The sequence below is a fragment of the Vulpes vulpes genome, chromosome 10 (assembly GCF_048418805.1).
Source record: "Vulpes vulpes isolate BD-2025 chromosome 10, VulVul3, whole genome shotgun sequence".
NCBI lineage: Eukaryota > Metazoa > Chordata > Mammalia > Carnivora > Canidae > Vulpes > Vulpes vulpes.
Genome location: NC_132789.1, coordinates 60064835 through 60088722, shown reverse-complemented (window position 1 = coordinate 60088722; position 23888 = coordinate 60064835). Strand labels below are relative to the sequence as shown.

Below are 23888 nucleotides of genomic sequence, written 5' to 3'. Positions count from 1 at the left end.
CTGAAATTGTATGCACTAATTTCCCCTTTCCTCTACCCCAAGCCCTTGGTAACCAGCTTTCTATTTTCTGTTTCTATTATCTTGATACCTTTAGATACTTCATATGAGTGGAATTATATAGTATTTGTCCATTTGTGACTATCCTCTAATGCTTAGCACAGACCTTGAGGTTCAGCTGTGTAACAGAATTTCCTCCTTTTTTTAATTTATTTTTTATTTTTATTTATTTATGATAGTCACACAGAGAGAGAGAGAGGCAGAGACACAGGCAGAGGGAGAAGCAGGCTCCATGCCGGGAGCCTGACGTGGGATTCGATCCCGGGTCTCCAGGACTGTGCCCTGGGCCAAAGGCAGGCGCAAAACTGCTGCGCCACCCGGGGATCCCCTCCTTTTTTTTTTTTTTTTTTTAAGGCTGTACTCACTTTCTGATTTTTAAAGACTCCTGTATTGATTACATGAAAAGTTCACGTATTGGTTATAATGACTTCTTGATACTAGTGTCCCTACAGTGAGTAAAAAAAAGTCAATATACATTAAATTTGAACACTAAATATATTCAGCTCTTGATGATGGAGTGTCTTCTCCCTTCTCTCTTTGATCCCTATGTTCTCATTAGCTTCTACTTTAAAGACAATTTTCTTTAAAAGATTAAATTTTTTGAATGAAAACCATTTCCTTTTCTCATAATCTCGTCTACGAATTGATTTTTTACAAAACTCATAATCCAAGACAATTAATAGAGACTGTCAAAATTTGTCTTCCAAATTCAATTAACACTAAATAATTCTAACCCAGACAGAATCCTGTGAATTTATTTAAGGTACCATATCCAAGTTGCAGCCAATAACTTGGTTAAGAACTTATACCTTTTGGCACCTGAATGGCTCAGTTGTTAGGCATCTGCCTTTGGCTTAGGGTCCTGGGATCGAACTTCACGCTATTTAACTTGCTCGGTGGGAAGCCTGCTTATCTCTCTCTCTCTCTCTCTCTCTCTCTCTCTCTCTCTGTCAAAAACAACAACAACAAAAAGAATCCTATACCGTCTGTCAGGTTTTTAAATTAGGACGTGTGCAAATAATTTTGTAAAAATCCATGTGGATCATGTCTTGATTTTGTGGTTAATTAATTTATCCAAAATTACTTACTGGCTCAAGGTGCTAGATTATTATAAATTTCAATGAAACTGGCAACTTAAGTTTTTTTATTTCTATAATCTATAAAGAATTTCATCATTTGTAGGCATCTCCAGTGTTGGCCTCATTTGTATTGCTTGAGAAAATCATTAACCATTGTTAAGGCAATAAAACTGCTTCTTTCTTTCTTTCTTTTTCTTTCTTTCTTTCTTTCTTTCCTTTCTTTCCTTTCTTTCCTTTCTTTCCTTCTTTCTTTTTCTTTCTTTTCTTTCTTTCTTTTTCCTTTTTCTTCTCTAAAGCATACCAGAAAAACTACTCATCTGAGAAATAGCCCAATTTTCTGACTTTCAATTTGGGACTTCTATGTGAAATCTTTGCTTTTTTCTTTCCAAGAAATCTTAAAATAAATATGTGTTTCCTAATTAGCAGCCACATGAGCTGCTTATAATACCCCAGCTTTTTTTGTTCTAAAGGAAATATAGCTATCTGTTTTCAGTATCTCGAGGGCCCCTCACAGTCAATTTCTGGTATTCCAGATAGTCTGTACTATTTTATTTCACATTATTTTAAACATTGCTAAGTGTGATGATTTTGCATGATGGGATAAAAGATAGAATTTTTATTTTATTTTTAGACATTAACTCATTTAAACTTCGCCCAGCCCTAAAATTTGTCCATAGATTAGGCTTCAAATATTCTAATGAATGTCACACAGCTGTCAAGAATCAGAGTTGGGAGCCTAACTCAAAGTACACAGAACCTAAATGTTTGTGTTTTTTTTCCCCCATAACCAATCTTTGAATGGCTTTTTGAGATTATTCATGGAAGCTAAGAATTAATACCATGGGATTTGTTTGTTTGTTTATATCTTTTTAAAAAATGTATATTTGCAAGTGACAGTTCTGGAGTGCAGATTTTTGTGAATTGTATGAATGTATACATATACCTAAACTTTGGGCTCAAGAATTGCTCCAGGCTCTGTTTCCTGCGAGTAGTTTTGGAACTTTACTCTTGTTAGTTTCTCTTAACATCCTTCCTGTTTATATAAATTTTGGGTTGTCTGTATTTGGCTTTGACCTGGTATTTCCTTGAGACTCTGCTTCCCATGTAGCTCCCTGTGCTGCAAGCACTGCAGCAACTCTGAGGTACTCCTTTCTGTTTTTATATCATATGAATGATTTCTGCCTAAGCAAAATAAAAGTGTTTCATATAAGGATGCCTAATTGTTTGGTTGATATTTTGCCTAGCTAGCAGATTATTTATGTATTCTCCTGGCATGTAGCATAGCTTATTATACCACTTACATCTTTTTTTTCTCTTTTGCTCTGGTCTCATTTATTAATTTATAGTATATAAATGTTCTCATTTAGTTTTATATTACATTTTTTAAAACTCTGAAACAAAAAGTTGCCTGAATTCTAATATGACTTTGTAAAAAAAATAAAAAGTCTTTCATAGTATCATTTCAGACTGTCTCCACCAAAATTTTTCATTACCTCCATATTGACTAGTTTGCTAACTGATCTCCATGTCTCCAGTCTCATGCCATATGCAATAGTTCTTTTTTAAAAAAGATTTATTTATTTATTTGAGAGGGAGAGGAAGAGAACACATGTGTACAAGCAGGGGGAAGGGCAGCATGAGCTGCTTATAAATTTTTACGATTATAAATTTAATGAAGATCATAAAAATGAAATGTTACCTTATAGAGAAAGAAATGTTTACAATAAATTATCAAGTATAATGTAAAAGAATCAGGCTACAAAATGGTCATGATATCAAGGTCCTGGGATCAAGCCCTACACTGGGCTGCATGCTCAGTGGGGAGTCTGCTTGAGGATTCTCTCTCTCCCTTTGCCCACCAGTCAATATAGAGCTAATAAAAAATTTTAGTGGAAACAGTATGAAATCCTATGAAAGACTTTCTAATTATCATTAAATAACATTTTTGTATTACTAAAGCAATATATGTACATTATTGAAAAATTAGGAAATATAAATTAAAATAAAACATGCTCTACTTCTTTAAAACTTAATGCATCTAGCGTTGGTTTTTAGTGTTGTTTTTACATAGGAGTTTTTCTCATTTGCTATGCGGTTAAGTCTTACTGATACTGTCGTTACTTAACTATCTTCCCTTTCATTTTATAGATTTTTGATTGGTCAGGGAGCACATGTAGGAGCTGTCAACAGTGAAGGAGACACACCATTAGATATTGCTGAGGAGGAGGCAATGGAAGAGCTACTTCAAAATGAAGTTAATCGGCAAGGTAATGTAAAAGCAACCTAAATGGAAGAAACATTTAAAACTGTTTTAGGGACACCTGGTTGGCTCTAACAATTGAATGTCTCCTTTCGGCTCAGGTAGTGATCCTGGGGTTCAGGGATTGAGTGCCATATCAGGCTCTCCATGGGGAGCCTGCTTCTCCCTCTGCCTGTGTCTCTGCCTCTCTCTGTGTCTCTCATGAATAAATAAAATCTTTTAAAACAAACTGTTTTAAAAAGAATATGATATTCTTTTTCAGTAAATTGAATATTTATTGAAATATTGAATATTGAATTTTTTCAATAAAATAATTGTTGATATTGAGGGAGAAATCATAATTTGATTAGAAAAAATCACTTTTGATAATATGTGTAGTATGAGTCTATTTGAAAAATATAGGATTCTCAATTCTACATCTTTTTAATATTTTTTAAATTGAAAGAAGTGTCATAAGTTGTAGGATCAGACATAAAATTATGGTAGTAAAAGTTTTGGAGAGAAAATACGCAGAGAATGGGGAAGCGCACAGGATGAATGAGATACATTGCAAATTTAATCAGGGCGGTCAAGGGCAGCCCGGATGGCTCAGAGGTTTAGCGCCGCCTTCAGCCCAGGGCGCGATCCTGGAGACCCAGGATTGAGTCCCACGTCCGGCTCCTTGCATGGAGCCTGCTTCTCCCTCTGCCTGTGTCTCTGCCTCTCTCTCTTTCTCTCTCTCTGTCTGTCTCTCATGAATAAATAAATAAAATCTTCTAAATAAATAGGGTGGTCAGTAAATCCTCACTCAGTAGTGGGTTTTTAAGCTAAGATCTGAATGAGATGAGGCAACTAACCATGCATCTAAGGAAAGAACATTCCAAATAGGGAGCTGTGAGTGAAAGGATGGGAGGGTACATGGTTATTCAGAGAAACTGTAAGTAGACTAGTTTGACTAAAATAGGCAAAACAAGGAAGGGACTAGAGGGAAATGATATCACAGAGGTAACAGTGAACCCTATCACATTAAGGCCTTTTGGGTTGTTGGAACGACTTTGCCTTAAAAAATGACTCTGCCTAAAAAAACGACTTTGGCTTTTTAGGCAGACAGAAGTAGGAGCCAGTGGAGGAATTGAGATGAAGGAGTGACATCTGACTTACTTTAGAAAGATCTCTGTGGCTATTATATTGAGAATAGATTGTAGGAAAGTAAGAGCAGAAGTAGGTGGTAGTAGACAAAGTGATAAGAAAAGATTGGATTTTAGATACATTTTGAAGGTTTGGTCCAGAGGATTATTGAGTGATTAAAGGGTAGAGTATGCAAAAATGAAAGTGTAAATGAGATGTGAATATTGTGGGAAAAGTAGGTTTTGTGGGGAAAGTTCAGGAATTTATTTTCAAATGTGTCAAGTATGTTTTGCTGATTAGATATTTAAACAGTTGAATCTGTGAATAGAGAGAGCTACAGAAGTAGAGCTATATATTTGAGAGACATCAGTTTATAGACGAGGAATGATTATTTATGGATAGAATTATTTAGGAGCAATGAGTAGTAACTGATTGTGGTAGTAATAGTTTCGCAACTTTGCAAATATACTAAAAACCACTGATACTGTAAATGATACATGAATCGTATCTCAAGATATGTATATAATAATATATTTATGTTTTATATGTATATATAATATCTTTATATAATCTAGCAATTCTTTAGGGGGGTATATACTCAAAAAATTAAAAGGAAGGTTTCAAAAAGATATTTGTATACCCATATTTATAGTAGTGTTATTCACATAACCAAAATATGGAGGTAAACCAAGTGTCTGATGAGTGAATAAACAGATTGTGGTATATACATACAATTGACTATTCAGCTTTCAAAAGGAAATTCTGATATATACTATAGCTTGGATGAACCTTGAGGATATTATGGTAAGCAAAATAAGACCGTCACAAAAAGACAAATACTGTATAATTCTACTTACCTGAAGTACTTCAAGAATCAGATTAATAGAGAAAATAAGTGAAATGATGGCTGTCAGGAGGTAGGAATGAGGGTCTTTTTTTGTTTAATGGATGTAGCATTTCAGTTTTCCAAGATGAAAAGAGTTCTAGAGATGGGTTGCACAACAGTGTAAATGTACTTAAAACTGCTGGACTGCATACTTTAAAATGTTAAGATGGTAAGTTTTATATTATGTATATTGTACCACAATTAAAAATTAATATGTATAAATAAGTTTGCATGATTTCCACTATATTCCATTATAGTTAGCAATATATTTTTTTTTATTTAGACAGCAATTAAATGAGTATTATCAGGAGAGAACTGTGTTCTAAGGTCTGTTAAAGGAAAGGTATGGGATATTGTTTTAGAAGGTTGGCTCTTATGAAGTATGGTTCACCATGAAATAGAAGCAAAGGAGTAGAAGCTAAAGTACTAAATTAGTCCCTTGGAAAGAGATTTTTATTCCTTGGATTAGGAAAATTCATAATGACTACTAAGTGTTAAAAAAAAAAATCTTAAGGGGTGCCTGGTGGCTGAGTTATTAGTTAAGCATCTGATTCAATTTTGGCTCTGGTTGTGATCTCAGGGTTATGAGATCAGGCCCCACATGAGGCTTCACACTGGGCTGGAGCCTGCTTAGGATTCTCTCCTCTCTCTGCCCCCTCCCCACCTCACATGCATGTTCTCTCTCTCTCTCTCTCTCTCTCTCTCTTTCTCTCTCTCTCAAGAAAAACAAAACAAAAAACTTAAGACGCCGAAGCTAATAGCTAAGTGCCTAAGTAGAGTTGAGGAATTTTTTTTAAAAGATTTTATTTCTTTATTCATGAGAGACAGAGAGAGAGAGAGAGAGGCAGAGACACAGGCAGAGGGAGAAGCAGGCTCCATGCAGGGAGCCCGACATGGGACTCAATCCTGGGTCTCCAGGATCACACCCTGGGCCAAGATGGGTGCTAAACCGCTGAGCCACCCAGGGATCCCCCAGAGTTGAGGAATTGTAATAGGTAGTTGAAGGTCCCTGAGGCCCAGGAGAAACAGAGCATATTGGAAAAGTAGTTGACAACTGGTGCTTGAATAAGTACACAGAAGAGCTTTTAACAGGCATGTTCTAGGCAGGAATTTTGGAGTGATGAGATATTCAAGACTTGAGGAAGCTGAAGAATAGATATAAAGCATCACAACCTAGGAAGTAGACTACCTTATCTGTCCATATCTTGCTCTGATGAATGCCTGGATAGATAGCTGACCATTTCCTGTTAAAAAAACACTAAATTTTTTTATACTATCTAAAATTAGCAATAATTATAAACTAGGAAAGTCATAGAGGTGTACTGAAAATTTCTTTCCTTTGGTTTCCTTGTATATAAAGGAAGCTTTTGCAAGACTGATTTTAATTGTAATGATTCATTCAGTATTGACTAGTGTGCCAGCAAATGATCTGAGTGCTGGGTATTATTAAAAAGACAGAGAGGAAGGGATGGAGGGAGGGAAAGAAAAAGGAAGGAAGGAGAATCTTTATTCTTAAGGATTTCACAGTATATCAGAAGTGGCAGATATATAAACAGAGCTTCACAATGCAGTGTGTTATGTGCTAAAATACAGATAGGGACAGGAGGTTGCCAAAGAACAGAAAAGCCTTTTGACTAACTGCTTCCAATAGTCAGTATGGGTTTCAGAGTGATGACATTAGAAAATGAGTTTGCCTAGCAGAGAAAGGAGGTGGTGGACAAAAAAGTCCTGTCAGAGTATCAGTGTGTGCAAAGAAAAGGAATTGGAGACATTGCATGTGTGGAGAACTCATTAGAAGAGGAATGGAGATACAAAGTCAGGATGGAATTAGTAGGAGTAGGAGGGTGAGACCTGAAAACATTTGCTGAATCCAAATGGTGAAGGATATCTATTTTATAGGCATTAGATGCAGCAAAGATCTCTAAGCAAGAAATGAACCTGATCAGATTTGGTTTTTAGAAGTATAGTTGATGGCAGTTCGGAGGATGATTTAGAATGGAGAATACATGGTGGCATATCTTCCTTGAAGAAGGCTCTTAAATTAGTCCAGCTGAAAGGATAAAACAATTACATTTAATATAGAAAAGAACAGGCTGGCTTGAGGAAATATTAAGATAGAATTAAAACACTTTGGTGAATAATTGAATGTGGAGGTAAAGGAAGAATTGAGGCTATTTGCCTCCTGAAGTTTCCGGTTTAAGAATTAATGATGGCTGGGGCACCTTGGTGGCCCAATCGATTAAACCTCTGACTTGGCTCAAGTCCTGATTTCAGGGTCCTGGAATCAAGCCCCTCATCAGAATCTGCAGGGTGTCTGCTTGTCCCTCTCTGTCTCCCCTCTGCCTCTCCCTTTTGCCCTATTCATGCTCTTTCTGTCTCTCTCAAACAAATAAGATCTTTAAAAAAAAAAAAAAAAGAAGAAGAAGAAGTATTAGTGATGATTAATTTCAGAAAATGTGGGATGAAACGAACAGATTTAGGGAGTACATGAGTTTGTTTTGGGATATATTGAGTTTGTGGCAGCCAAAGGACATCCAGATGACAGTATTTGGTGCTTTGTTGGAGCTTAGGCACTGTCACAATGGAAAATGTACATCTAAGAGAATAGTAGATGAGGAGGAATTCTGGGAAATAGATGAGATGACCCTGGAACTGAAAAGTGAAAAGCTAATACTAATAATAGTAGCTAGCTCTTATTAAATGCTGACAGTGTATGTCAGGCATTGAGCCAGGGGGCTTTAAGTGCCTCATTTCATTTCATTCTCACAACAATTCTAAGAGATTACTACTACTATTACCCCCATTTTACAGATGGCTGATTGAGGATCAGTGACTTACCCAACATCATATAGGTAGGAAGTACTACTGTAGTTCAATCCCAAATAGTATGACAGATATCTTGAACCCACACTCTTCACCACTGTACCATACTGTATTTTATTAAGAATGTCTCCTAGAAAATACTTCATGGTATTCATTTTACTCGTATTACGGGAATACATGAACTTATATAGTATAACTTTATTCCAGAGAAACAGATTATAAGGATATTTCTAATAAATTTTAATAATCCTAAAAAGAACACCTTATCTTTAAAAAAAATAAAAATAAAAAGAACACCTTAAATGTACCTCTTATAGTGATAAGATTTCTCAAATTATTTATCCTGATATAAACATTTTTACTTAATATTTTTAAATTCTTCAATTCTTTCAGCTCTAATTTCTTATTTAATATATCTGATCAATAACTGGTTATGCTGGGATGCCTGGGGGCTCAGAGGTTGAGGTCTGCCTTTGGCTCAGGTCGTGATCCTAGTGTCCTGGGATCGAGTCCTGCATTGGGCTCCCCCCTGGGGGAGCCCAGTTCTCCCTCTGCCTGTGTTTCTGCCTCTCTCTGTGTGTCTCTCATGAATAAATAATTAAAATCTTTTTTAAAAAAATAACTGATTATGCTTAAGTAAATTGCCTTTGAAACTAATCCTGATTTGGGGCTCCCTTGCTGGCTCAGTTGGTAGAGCATATTGACTCTAGATTTCAGGGTAATGAGTTTGAGTCCCGCATTAGGTGTAGAGTTTACTTAAAAGAAAACAAAACAAAGTAGTAATGATTGAGCAGTAGCTAAAAGTACTTCTGGTTTATATTTTAATGCAATTGTCTTTTTTTAGCTTGGGACACAAGTCAGTCAGTCTTTGTATCTCTTAACTGTGCCCAAAATCCGATTTATTTTTATTGTTTCTCATGAAGAGATTGGCTACATTTCAATCTTATATTCACTGTTTCTCAGTAGTAGTGATGGATGTTAATAATCTAATCACTTTGTTATACTCAATCTAGTTTTGGTATCTATCGTTTCATTATTTAAAAACCTTGCAATAAAGTAGGTGGGCTAAGGACCAGTTAAATGGATTGTAGAGTTTTCTGGGACACCTGGGTGGCTCAGTCCGATAAGAGTTGGCCTTCAGCTCAAGTCATGATCAAGCCTGGCATCTGACTCCCTGCTCATCAGGGAACCTGCCTGTCCCTCTCTGCCCCTCCCCCTGCTTCTGTGCACATACTCTCTCCTCTCTCTCTCTCTCTCTCTCAAATAAATAAATCTTAAATTTTTTTTCTTTCTTTTAGACTGTAAAGCAAGAAAAGAGAAGTAGAACTATAGGCATTTAGAGCTGATAGTGATAATTAGTATCTTGGTGCTTACTCCTGATCTAAGCATTTCACATATCTTAATTTAATCCTCACAACAACGTTAGGGGATAGGTGCTTTCATTACCCCTTTTTTTTTTTACAGATAATATTTTACAAATAAACTGAATATTACCAGAGATTAAATGTCTTGCCCAAAATAAGAGAGCTAGTGAATGGTAGATGAGAGATTGAAACCCAGCAATCTAGATTCAACTTCAGTGTTCTTAACGCATTATACTAATATTCAAAAAAGATAGCTTTCTCAAGGTCACCAGCTAGTTAAAACAGTGGAACTAGAAAAAGAAGTGTGGTAATATGTAGTACAGTATGGGATTTTTTTCTAGATTTTAATGAACTAAAGCAGGGTTTGTAATTAATAGTATTTAATTTTTTTTAAATATGAAAGAAAAGTCTTTCTTCCTAACTGGGTTTTCTTAAGCATAAGAAATTTCCCTTCACACATACTTTAATTTTAAACTTGAGCTGTTTGTTTTTACATATAATTTATATGAGCATGATTTGGAGGCAAAAGAGGGTAATTTCTTTGTACTTAGATAAAGATAACCCCCTTTTTGGGGGAATCTTACTCAAAGTTTCTTTCAAATGTGGTAATGAAATATAACTCTCTAGTCTGAAGATGACTTTACCTGTACTTAATGTAATTTGAGGATTTTAAAAATGTTTTCAGTTATGGTCTACTTTTTAAAAGTTGAACTTTATATATGGAAAAAATAAATAAATAAATAAATAAATAAATAAATAAATAAATAAATAAATAAATAAATAAAAGTTGAACTTCATTTGAGTTGGTTTAGTTGTGCCTTGAATAAATGGTGATTTGCTTAGGCAAGGGAAGGCTACAGTCCATGTAGAAGATACTAGCTTGTACCACAGCACACCAGCGTGATGTACTTGACCTTTGTAGAGATCTAGATGGTAAGAACACTGGATGATGCTAGAAGAGAAAGAGTAGATATTAAGTGATTGAGACCAAATCATATAAAAGGCTTTGTCTACACAAAAGAGCTTGAATTTTGTCTTATAGAAGGTGAACAGCCATTGACAAATTTGTGTAGAAAAGTGAATGATTATATTTTGATATGGAAAACCAGTCTGACAGTGCTGTAGGAAATGAATCAGAAGGTACTGAGGTTGAGTTTAAGGGCCAATAGTGTAGTCAAAGTGTGGGATATAGGACATGAACTAAGACAGTGATGAACTATGTTACCATCAAGAAGACAGTCTTGGAGATAGCGATTCATAGTCTGTGAACTAATTGGATGAGGGCTGGGAGTAAGGTAAAGGGAAGGATTAAGGATGTCTTCCAGGTTGCTGGGTAAGCAGTGGTATAGTAAATACAAGAAAGCCAGCAAGTCCAACTGGCTAAGGAATTTGAGTTAAGATTTTAGCATTAAGTTTCAGGTGCCTATGGCATATAATTTTATCATTTGCCTAGTCTTGACTCTTTTCTGTTCTCCAAATTCAGATATCCAACTGACTACTTGATATCCAATTAGATGTCTCTCAGAGTATCTCAAACTTCACATTTCTCATACTGAAAATTTAACTTTTTCAATTAAAAACCTTTCATAGGTGACTTCTCTTTTTCTCCTACATCCAAACGAACAACAGATTCTGTTGGTATACCTTGAAGAATCCAGAATCCAACTTCTTTACTCTCCTAGGTTAAGCTAGTATCATCTCTTGTCTGAATTATTGCGGTAGCCTCCAATTTGATACCTCAGTTTCTTCTCTTAACTTTTCAGCTTAAGTGATCCTCTTAAATTAAGTCAGATTGTGTCACCCTGCTCATTGTTCTCATTACCCTATAGATAGCCTGGCCTTCTAAACAGAAGAACATTCCAGGCAGGCTTCTTACCTCAGAACCTATTAGGACTTCCTCTGCTTAGAATGTCTCCCAGATTAGAGTATGACTATCACTCTACTTTTTGTTGTAATGTCAGCTTAACAAAAAGAGTGTTCTTTACCAAACCATATAAAATAACAGCTTTTTATCATTACCCTCTGTCCCTTTACCTTGTTTTATTTTTCTTCATATATATATCATTTTCTGCCATGTTAGAAGTTCATTTCTATACCCATTGCACCTTAATAAGAAGTACCTTACATCTAGTAGGCACTCGGTACGTATTCATTGGGTGGGTAAATGGATGAATGAAAGAAAAAAATTCTGACCAGACAGTTGGATACATGGATGTGAATTATAGGAGAGATCTTAGCTGAAAAGATATGTTTGTGTAATTGTTTTTATTTGTTTATTCATCACGTAGTTAGTATACATTTACTGATCCCTTTTTACTTTTTATTAGGTACTCATCTAGACAGTGGGAATACAGGGGGAAAAAAAAGCAATTTCTTTACCTTTAATAAGTTCATAGGTTCTTGGAGTCAAACTATAGATGCATTGTGGTGTATGCTGCTTATAAAATAGCCAGCATTTGAAGCCATGAGACAACATGAGACCATTTAGGAATTTCAAGATTATCTTTTCTATTTTAATTTTTTTTTCAGGATTTTGAGCTCTTTGAAAGTTAGAAAGAAGTAGAATATCCTGTTCATTCTTGAATTCTTCCCATTCTTACCAACTCCATGTAACTTAGTGCTTAATTAATGCTTTTAAATGAATGAACATCTATCTAACTTACTAAAATTATAATGCTGATATTATTAGTGAAGAATGTACTATGTTATATATGTTGTATATAAAGAGTTCGGTAGAGAATCTTCTTGAAAGCCTGGTAAATTTTAGATGAAAACAGCACTTCTGAGTTGAAGTTTCAAGTGTTCAGTAAATATTTCCACCTAGTAGGCTAGAGTTCAGACTAGTCAAAGCAGTTAGATTGAAATTTAAGACTTAATTATGCTTTGTTTTGTCTTACTTTTAAACTAAAGGATGGTATATGTAAGGAAATAATCAAATTTTTAGAAACAAAAGGATTTATCAGAAAAGGTAAAAAAAACCCGAAATAATATTGTGGGCCAAAAGCTAATCAATAGAGAAGGCTAATAAAATAGCTACAGTATTCCCACATTTCTTCATTGAACCAACTTATTATTGACAGCTCATTTTTCAAAAATAAAATTTCACTTTTAATTTTTATTTAAACTGGAAATGTTTTGGATAATTTTATTTCCCAACATAGAAAAAACATTTTCTATAAATAAAAAATAAAAGCAATTTTTATTTTATCAGGAGTTGATATAGAAGCAGCTCGAAAAGAAGAAGAACGAATAATGCTTAGAGATGCAAGACAGTGGCTAAATAGCGGCCATATAAATGATGTTCGGCATGCAAAATCTGGAGGGACAGCACTTCATGTTGCAGCCGCTAAAGGCTATACAGAAGTTTTAAAGTAAGTATTGTTTTTCACAGTCATTTTTGTACTTTAGTTTATTTTCTTTATTTACTGTCCCCTTAAGATATCTGCAGACGTTATTTTGAAAGTTTATAAAAGTTATTTAATGTCTATTTATAGGGGAAAAAAACTACCTTGAATATTATTGCTTAATTTTTAAAGCCCTTTCTTTAATCTTGAATTTTGATTATTCTACTATTCTTTTCTTTGGTTGTAGTTTTTCACTAAGTCAACTTAGTGTCAGACAACCATCATACATTACCTTCTGGGCTGGCAAATTACTACAAAGACATTTTGATGTTCCCAGATTGGCAAACTCTGGTTACTGAGAATAAGAACAGTATTATATATAAACATAGAAACATAATCATCAAATTCAGAGAACTTGATTCCTAGTGAATATTTATTTACATGTAATTTATCTAAAATGCAGTTTTCTTTTTACTACATAACACTGGGACTCAGAATGCTTTTAGCATAATAATAAATATCAAGGTATAAGTAACTGAGACTTTATAGGGATCAGCAAATTTCCTTGAAACATAACTTTGTTATATCACAATACATTTTTTTTCTACTTATGCAATGAAAAGGTGTTGGTAGCCATATGAAAAAATAATTCAGTGCATAACTTTTGTTATGTGTATGTGAAAGGAAATAAGACTAGCCCTCCGCAGAATCTTCTGCACCCTTTATGTTGTTATGTTCCACTAGAGCTTCTAGTATCAAACTATTCTCCTTATTCCCTCTGCTCAGTAAAAACAGTGAAATTCAAATGGGTCAGCTATTCCCAAGTTTCCTCCTTTTTTCAATCCCTATTCACTTCAATAACTGAAATCTCTAGAATAGTGCAATTAACTTTAATTACCTTTTCTTGTCCTCCTATGTGCTTCTTTCTAATCTAAAACTTAGCAAAAAAAATAAAATAAAATAAAATAAAACTTAGCAAAGTCACAAATCCCATTAGCAGATCATGGATGAACTCAGTGACTTGACAACAGCATTTTTTTAAAAGAAAAAATTAAAAATATTAGAGGATTGCATATAGGAGAGGTAATATTTTTTGAGTACTAGATTGCACTGTAAAATCGTTTTCTAAACAAATTCCAAGTGGTCTTTGTAATTAGGTAGTCTAGGCTCTTAAAATTCTTTATTAAGATTCTCAGTGAGGATCAGGATATATTTTAAATTCCTCAAATCAGTACATGAGACCATTAGTCGTCCTTTGAAGCTAAGCTGCTACCATTGCTCCTCCGGCGTGCATTATTCCAACTATATATATCTACTTGAAGTTCTGTCATGATGTCTTAATGCCTACTTTGTTTCTGTCTAGATACCTTCATTCACCATCTCTTCAACTTGGAGGCAAATTCCTTTCGATCCTTTGCTCAATTCAAGGCTCTTAAGCCTATGAAAAAACATGCTCAACCTTATTCATAATAAATACAGATAAAGCTTCAATGAATTACCATTTTTCATCTGTGATATTGGCAGAGATTAAAATGTTTGGCACACTGTGTTGGCAAGATTGAGGAAAAGGCACTCTTACGTTACTGGTGAAAGTATGACAATTGAGCAGATTCTATCAAAGTAACAGTTATTCTTTGGCTTAGCAGTTAGTTCTACCTCTAGAAATATTTTTTTACAGATTTCTCACAGGAAATAAGGTATGTGCTAACCACATTGTTTGTAATAGGAATAGGAGAATATTGAAGAAATTTTAGTATCTCCTTTCACTGGAATACTCCTATAGCAGTTAAAACATTACATATAGATAATAGAGCACTAGGAATCATTAACTGTTAAAAAAAAAAAAAAAACAAGGACAGAAGTATTCATCATTTGTGTTTGTATTTCAAAATTTTATGAGAACCTACCTGGCTCAGTCAGTGGAGCATGCATGCAGCTCTTGGTCTCAGGGTTGTGGACTTGAGCCCCATGTTGGGTGGAGAGATTACTTAAAAGATAAAATCTTCAAGAAAAAAACATTTTTTAAATTGTATTTGCAGATACATACGTAAAATCTCTCTAAGGATCCATTCAAAATTAGTAGTATATTGGGGACCTGGGTGGCTAGTCGGTTAAGCATATCTGCCTTTGGCCCTGATCGTGATCTCAGGGTCCTAGAATTGAGCCCCATATCAGGCTCTCTGCTCAGGATAGAGTCAGCTTCTCCCTCTCACTCTCCCTCTGCACGTGCTCACTCTCTCTCTCTGTCTTTCTCTGTCGCAAATAAACTCTTAAAAAAAAATTAGTAACATAGGTATCTAAGGGAAGGAAAACTGGTTGGCTAAAGGTCAGCAATGGGAGTATGATTTCCCTATATAGCCATTCTTTTATATTTTTGAACTTTGTAAATATATTATTATGAAAATAAATAAAAATATGTATGAAATGAAAAATAAATAGAAGATACTGGTTTCAGATATAACCTTCCCCCCACTTACTACTCCCACCCTTTTCCCCACAAACACACACAACCCCTTTCAATTGATTTTGATGATTTTCAACTCTATACTGCCGTTGCATCGCCATGTCTTTGAGGGTTGTTTTACCTGACTTTTGTCTTCCATCAGAATCTCCTTGAATATAATAAGTAACTGTCTTCTTTTTTTCAGTATTGTATGACCTGGCATAAAGAGAGAGCCATGTGTTCATGGAAAAAAAAAAAATATCTACCTTTCTGTCTTTCCCTTCCACATAGACTCCCAAGTACTTATATAATTTTTGCTGCTCAGAATATTTAATATTATTATTGTTCATATTTTTAATGGGGGTTTTATTTTTAATATCTTGCCGTATTATTCTGTCTCTGTTAACAAAGTTTCTCATAATATATGGTAATGGACACATTTTTTTTTAAACTTTAATCTTTAGACTTATATCTGTTAGCCTGTTCTTTAGATTGGAGGCTCTTAAATATTGGTCTGCAGGCAGGTAAACAGGAGACTTACTAAAAACGTAAATTGGCAGGGCTCATCTCCGAATGTACTGCTTTAGTCCATAGGACTGGGGTGGAGCTAGGGAATATTTTTTTTTTAACAAGCTCTCAGGATAGTTTTTAGATCCAGAATTGGAAACAGATGCTTTACATATTCATAGGAAATAGGGGATCTGTTCTTGTAACATAAATAAATGAAGGGTTGTGTATTAGCTATCACTGCCACCCCTCCTATAGGTAAAAAGAAGCCCTTCTCAAGCTCAGCTTCTTGGAAAGTAAGGTAAAGGTCAACCAGATTTTATGAGTTGTAAAGAATTTACTGTTCGCCTGTGTGTGTGAGGCTGTGCTATGTGCAATTTATAGAACCATTCTTTGCTCTTTTGAGCTTAGTTTCTAAACAAAATAAAGGTTAATGTCAATATACAGTTAGGAGGGTATACAAACATAATTTATACAGTTCTTTGCATTGTATTAAAATGTATTCCTCCTTTCTAGCTTTGTTGATAATTAGAATACCTGCTTTCTTACTGCTGCAGAAAAGTAGAATCGACCCCGTAATATTGGTTTGGCTTTGTTTTGTTCCTAAAAGATTGTCATTTCCCTCTAAAAATTAGCCGTGGTAGATCATTAAGGTTTGTGAAAGCTTTCCTCAATTGCAAGGCAACAGAAACTACAAAATAAACTTGTTTGATCCCAGTATATTTTTAGAACACATTTAGCCTGAGATGATATATTATAGGAACACCCGAAGACTTCCCTACAATAAATCAGTTTAACATACAAATTGATCCAGGAGTTTTTGAGTTCACAATGAAAAATTAATGGCTTTCCTATGAAAATTTCAGCTATAATTCATACTAACAAGAATTCGTCAGTGTTAGTGTTACACCAAACCATAAGACTTACTAATCGTTAGGAATTAATTAAAACTGAATGCATTAATATGGCGGTAGTTCAAGATCCTCTTTGGTAAAGTTTTCTGAGAATTATTTTCTTTTGTCCTAGTTAATTCATTGAAGGGAAGGGAGAAGATGTGAACTAGGAAAAGAAATGCATCACAAAGTTTTATTAACTTGCATGGTATAAAGCTAGAGGTTATATTTGCTCATTTTTAGATTTCTTAATGATTATCTAACTTACTATAATTTCTTTAGACTTTTAATACAGGCAGGCTATGATGTTAATATTAAAGATTATGATGGCTGGACACCTCTTCATGCTGCTGCTCACTGGGGTAAAGAAGAAGCATGTCGAATTTTAGTGGACAATCTGTGTGATATGGAGATGGTCAACAAAGTGGTAGGCCTTTTAAGTGTATTTTAAATATTTAAATTTTTAGAAATATCCAATAGCTTTTATAAATAAATGTTTTAAAATCCCCCAAATTTTGGAATATAAATTATATAATTGTATTAAGTTTTATGAATTGTACAACATTTTGTCAACCATTTATGATTTTTATTATTGATTGTTAAAGTGTTTCTCAGCTACTTGTGAGGTAGTTTTGGTCTTGTTCCTCAAAGAAAGAAGCATTACTCTTTGAGTAATCAGATAACCATACATAATGGAGTAGATTTGGGTACTTTGGAATTCATAAATTAAGAAAATTTTGCATTTCTCTGTGAATGTTCTCTCCCATCACTCTGAGTTGAAACACATACAGAAATATATTTCTATTTCTCTTTAGCTGATTATCTTAACAGCTTGCTTATAGTAGCTTTTTAAATGACTTGGATAGTGGGGTCTTACAGTACGTGAGAATAGTAACAACCAGGAAGCTTTATCCCAAATAAAATAATTGAGATCCGACATCTAGTTTTAGTTTTGCAGATGAGAAAACCGTTTATGAGGTAAAAGATTTACTTAGTATCACCCAATTAGGTAGAGAGGAGTGAATATCATTTCAGTATTTTGTACAAAATCATGAACAGATTCAAGTTACCCGATTTTCTATTAGATCAGATACTTTTTCCTCTGTTCCTTCTAAGCACCATCAGTCAGTTACCAGTGTCACCAATATTCCTATTAGTTCCCTCCTATTCCGTGTTCATGATCCTTACCATCTACCAACAGTTGAAGAACTTAAAAACACATCTCCTCTAGTGGGCTTGATTACCCTTAATTTGCATAGAATATCCCTTATATATTGCATTGTCTAAGATAATGTAGTAGATTACTTAGCAGAAGTTCCTAAGATGATCTCATTTTATTCCACTGGCACCATCTGACTCTGCTGTGTCCATTAATATAAGTGCTAGTACTGATTATGCTCTGATTAACTGCAGTTTCTAACTGGGGATCTGCAAAGGGAAGAGAACAAATATGATATACCATATGCCCAAGATTTCCTGTGAGTGTTTGGAGGTTGGGATACTGCACTACAGTGCAGATTTATGTCCTAGTTGCTGACATAAAACAATAAAGAAGCCTCTGAACTCCTTTGTTCTTTCTAGAGCATTTCACGTGTATATTTATAAATATGTTTTAAGTAAGAAATGTGCAGGCAGGTAAAAGTCCTAGAAGTGGTGAAAATCTCAGGAAAATCAAGATAAAAAATGTTTGAAAGATTCAAATGTTTGAGGTTCTAAGTACAGGTTTGCTCTTATACATAAGTATAAAGTCTTCAACCTAATTTTGTAGTCAAAACTTTTGATAATTTGCTCTATTGTTTTTTATTATAACAGTTTTCTGTTTTGTAATCAGCATGAGAAGACAGATGTTGCTACTGTTAAATTTTAGATAAAAGGCCTGCTAATTTTAGCTTGATATTTCATATTTCCTCTCCTTCGTATAGAAATTCCCCCAGCAGTTGGGATTTTTCTGAAGAAATTAGTAAATACCTTTTATGTTCTAATCTCTGTTCTGCATTCCTGTCTTTTTCCCAAACAGCATCCCCTAAAGGCCATTTGTCTGTTGACATGGACATTACTGATAATTGGTTCATTCATTGGTAGGGGTCTCCAGATAAGGACCAAAAGAGAAGCTTATTAATAGAAATGGTTTTCCAAAAACATTGTATCATTTTCCAGTTTAAACATATTTGGTAGTGATTCATAGGTAATATATAGTATGTATGAAAAAATTATTCTAATATGTTCTATAATTGTCTAATTCCTATGCAGTACAGTTGATTATAATTATGCTCGAGGAGAAAGACTGCATATAAGTCGTTTTGCTTCATCTCCTTTTGTTTCTATCTATTAGTAGCAGTTTCTTGTGCCATCCTACGTTCATACTCCCCTCATCATTCAGTATATCTTTATATGATCTTAAAAGAGTTATGCCCCATAATTCCTTAGAATTTTATACTTTTCAATTTGTTTTCACATATATTATCTAATGCTATCCTTTAACAACCCTGTAGAGTTTGAGGACATGATCAGAGAAGTCAAGTGATTTTCCTATAAGTCCCTAATAATTAGTGTAATTAATTGAGAATAATTTATTCTGGGAGTGCCTGGGTGACTCAGTTAAGTGCCTGACTCTCTTGGTACTAGCCTTTAGGTCATGATCTCATTAGATCAGGCCCTGCATTGAACTCTGTGCTTAGCTGGGAATCTGCTTCAGATTCTCTCTCTCTGGCCCTCCCTGGACGTGTGCACGTATGCGTGCTCTCACTCTCTCTCTCTCTCTCTCTCTTGCTCTCTAAAATAAATAAGTAAATCTCTTAAAAAAAAAAAAAAGAATAATTTATTCTGCTAAGTTTCTCTGCAGCTTCTTCTTAGTTTTTTATTTCTCATGTTTTATATCTCCAGATACTAACTCATGAGTTATAAAAATATGTTTTTAAAATTTTTATTAAAATTGGATTTTCTCTTAAAATATCAAATTTTAAAGATATCTTTTAACAGCAAGAAGCTACATAATGTATATAGCATTCTAAAGGCTTTTATGCCATAAGTATTCCAAAATGCAAGCATTTTTGTTGTTATTGGGAGGGAGACTGTATTCTATAGTAATGGAAGATACTTTTACAAGACTTAATTTTTAAAATTTTAATTTTATAATTTTACCTGTGTGAGTTAATCTTTTATCACTGGCTGCATTTTTAAAAAATGTCATACTTCATGTTCAATCAAAATTAGTCTTTATTATGTAAGCCTGTTTGGGTAAATTGATCTTGTCATTTGGTACTGTAAGTACTTGTAGATTAAAGATTTTTAGTAAGTTTCTTTTAAAAATGATATCAAAGAAATGTACTTACAAAATTTTCACAGTTTAGATGAATCTTTACTAATAGAAAATACAATTTTGGTAAATGTATACTATAGAAAATGCAACAAATTATAGAAAATCTGAAAGTCTTTCTACATAAAAGTAGGAGAAATGTTCTTAAACAGATTTTTATCTTGTTTCTTTAACTTATTAAAGACATTTGCTGTCATTTTAACTCATTGTTACAAATTGTGTGATACAGAGTTTAAACATAAAGATTTTTGTTTCTTTAATTTATTAAAATAATTGTTTTACTAGAATGTACCCAAATATTGTCCCTTTTTAAGTATTAACTAAGATATTTTTCTAATTGGAATTTTCTTTTAATGCATATTACAGTGATTAGTAGACAACTTTTTAGTTTGATAGCTGTTATTACAAAGATTTAAATGAATAACAAAACCACTTCTGCTTAACGAGCATACAGATTTTTTTTCCTGCTTTTATCTGAGCTTATTCTTATTTTCTATAAAGACAGTGAAGCAGTAGAGACCTAGAGTCTATTCCCACTTTGCTTTCATTGCCTGCATGACCTTGAGCAGATGTCATACTGTCAGCCTAAGTTTCCTCATCTATGCAGTAGGATCTATAATGGTTGTCCTGACTACTTCACTGGTTGCTGTGAAAATGAAGAGAGATCACACCTGCAAAAGCAATTTAGTTAGAATAAGTGAGAAAAGAATAAATAGTCTATGAAGTTAGACTTCAACAATAGGTCTGATGTGACTCTGGTAATTTACAGATGTATTGTAAACTAATTTTTAAGCAGTAATTTTTTTAAGATTGTTTTCTTGATTGGTAAGAGTTCTTATTTTCTCATACCTCAGCACTGTGCCCTCCTCTATTGTTTCTTGGTTGCATTGAGTGATTCTGCTTGTATGCCCTGTGTTAGCATCCCATTAATGAAGCATAGTAGCCTTATAGTAGTTAGGAACCAGTAGTTACAATTGGCTAGCTTCATAACTGTCCTATATATTATTTAATGAGCATGGTTGAGGGCTATGCTTTTCTGAAATTAGAAACTTTTCTCTGTTTATAGCCTGCATTTTACTCTAGTTTTTATTCTCTATCAGCTGCTGTTTGCAAAGTAGACTCATTTATCAAGGGAGAAAGTGAAAAGAAAGGTTAGTAAGGTGATCCAGTTTCTTATAAAGGAAAATTCCTTGGTTACTAAAATAACCCCATTGCATTTAACCACAGCTAAAATTTAATTATAATTCAAAAAAAAATTTTAAGATGCAGTATTTCATTCATTAGAAGGGTTGATAAATGCTTGAAATAATACTTAAAAAGAAGCCAATGAGTTATTTTCATATAACATGATCTTGAAAACAATGCATAACATAGCATGTGTAACATTATAGAACTAATTATGCAAAGAGACTATGATATAGCAAAATGGATTAACATGTATATCTAATCTAAAGGGTGCCTTCAAAATTTGAGCCAGTTATTTTGTTTCAGAGCCACTTATTCTTCAGGAATTTAATTCTTAGCATTTAATACTCAAGGTTGTAAAGGGGGGGGAAGTTTATTAAAGCTAAAACATTTTCTCCTGGCCTGAGTGGGAAAGGATAGACTACCTCTTAAATCCCTGCTGGGAAGATTTTCTAATGAGAAAAGGCAGATATATAAAGTGTTTTTGAAGCCTGTAAATTTTAAAAACATTCATTCCCCTATCTTGATAAAGTAGCATTTCATGTATTTTTAGAATACATTATATAGGGCGTATTTTTTTATTTTATAAACAGACAATGGAAAAAACAACTCAGATATTAGTAGCTTCTATCTCATTTTATAGCACTGGGAAATGTAACTCCCATCCAAGTAGATGGCAACATCCTAATGTTGGTCTAGAATTGAGAGTTGTAGATTTATTTTTTAATGAAAGAGTTTATGTGATTTTAGAAGTCATTATTTTCTACTCATCTGGCTTTTTTGTAGCTGCAAGATTCCTTTTATCAAAGAAATTTGAATTTTCTTTCAGAATGATATATTTTCTAGTTGAAAAAAATTTTTTTTCTAAGAAAGGATCATATATTGGCCAACATATAAAGTAGAATGTATTATAATACCAAACTTTTTTTGACATTCTGGAAACCTGTACCAGTAGGGTTATTATAAGGACAAATGTAGGCAATGGGAGAAAACCTTACTATGTTTAGTCAACAGCTCTTTGAAATTTTCTTTTCCACAGTGAATAAAAATAGATTGACAGATGTGCATCTGAGCTAATTTTTGAAACGAAGGCATACCTGTGGCTGGCTGAACTTTTAGGCAGTTTAGAAATATATATATATTTTATATATTTTTATTTTGTTATTCTGTTAAGACTTTAATTATTATGGAGGTAACAAAAGAAAAAAGGCCTTAAAAGCTTAAACATATAGTTATCACATGACCCAGTAATTTCGCTTAGAGCTATGTCCCCCCAACAATGAAAACAAATGTTCACTCAGAAACTTGTACACAAATGTTCATAGCAGTATTGTTATATATTACCAAAAAGTAGAAAGCAAAAGCAAATATCCACCAACTGATAAATAGATTAACACATGTGGTATGTCGTGCAATTATTCAGCAATAAAAAAAGATTACAGTTAGTATTCTATGTGGCAACATGGATGAAACTTGAAAACATACAAAGTGAAAGAAGCCAGTCACAAAGGACCATGTATTGTATGACTCCACTTACATGAAATGTTCAGAACAGGCAAATCTATAGTAACAGAACATAGATTAGTGGTTGCCTTGGGCTAGAGGATTGGGAAAGGAGATGAGGTTGGGAGGTCATTTCTTTTTGGGGTGATGAAAATGTCCTATAGTGATTATGGTGAAGGTTGTAATTCTCTGTGAATATACTAAAAACAGTTGAGTTGTACGCTTTAAATGGCTATTTGTATGGTGAGTCTTATGTCAATAAAGCTGTTACCAAAGAGAGTAAGGGGAGATATATCAGCTGCTTCTCTCTCATATGGATTTCTCATACATCTCCTTTAGTCATATACTGTTGTGTTACTACATCCATAACAAACTACATACATAACTGCATACATAACAAAATGTTATCTAACTTCTTTCGATATGATTATAGTTTATTGACTTTTTACCATCACCAACCCCCTTTGTTTCCTACCTAGGGCCAGACAGCGTTTGATGTAGCAGATGAAGATATTTTAGGATATTTAGAAGAATTGCAAAAGAAACAAAATCTGGTATGTGTGATGACTGTCTAAAAATTGTAGTAGTGAATTTTCCTAATAGCATTAACTTTCAGACAGTTGAGAAAGTATTTTTGTGATGTTTTATACTTTTTGATTTTAAGTTCTTCCTGACAGTCAAAACCATATGACAGTAAAAGAGAATAAAGGAATAGTAGTAGTGTTCAACCTTTTGTATTGCTTATGCCCGTTTCTCTTACCTCCCCTTCACAAAATGAGTATTTCTATAATGTATAATGTACCCAAGAATAACATGGTTTTTGTAATTTCATGATAAAGTTTGCTTAGAAGATGGAGACTAAAAATATCTCAGATTTCTAAAATAGCGGGCCCTAGATAAGGAAGAAATTTTCTAAGTAGGAAACATTTTTAAGTATAGAGTACCATTAAACATCCTAAGTGGCTCATTGGTCCTGACTTTTTCAGTGATCTAAAGTTGGAGGGAGCAAAAACTTCAACTTTGTCCTTCATTTAGCTTTTTAACTATTTAGTCCTGTTTATTCTTTATTCAAGCCTCCACCCCCTTTTTTTTTCCAGGTAAAACTTAAATCTTTTATTTGT

At 33.8% G+C, this 23888-nt stretch overlaps 1 protein-coding gene across 9 annotated transcripts in view; it reads left to right on the top strand.

The window, feature by feature from the left end:
- Positions 1-23888, top strand: part of PPP1R12A (protein phosphatase 1 regulatory subunit 12A) — a 136768-nt gene that overhangs the window by 59483 nt on the left and 53397 nt on the right. For all 9 annotated transcript variants that reach the window (XR_011994885.1, XR_011994883.1, XR_011994884.1 and 6 more), the window contains exons 3-6: positions 3285-3403; positions 12788-12947; positions 17046-17190; positions 23247-23321. Coding sequence is in view for 6 of the 9 variants with exons in the window: in XM_072724449.1 (XP_072580550.1) it covers positions 3285-3403; positions 12788-12947; positions 17046-17190; positions 23247-23321 (499 nt within the window). In the remaining 3 variants the exon portion in view is untranslated. The remainder of the gene's footprint in view (positions 1-3284; positions 3404-12787; positions 12948-17045; positions 17191-23246; positions 23322-23888) is intronic.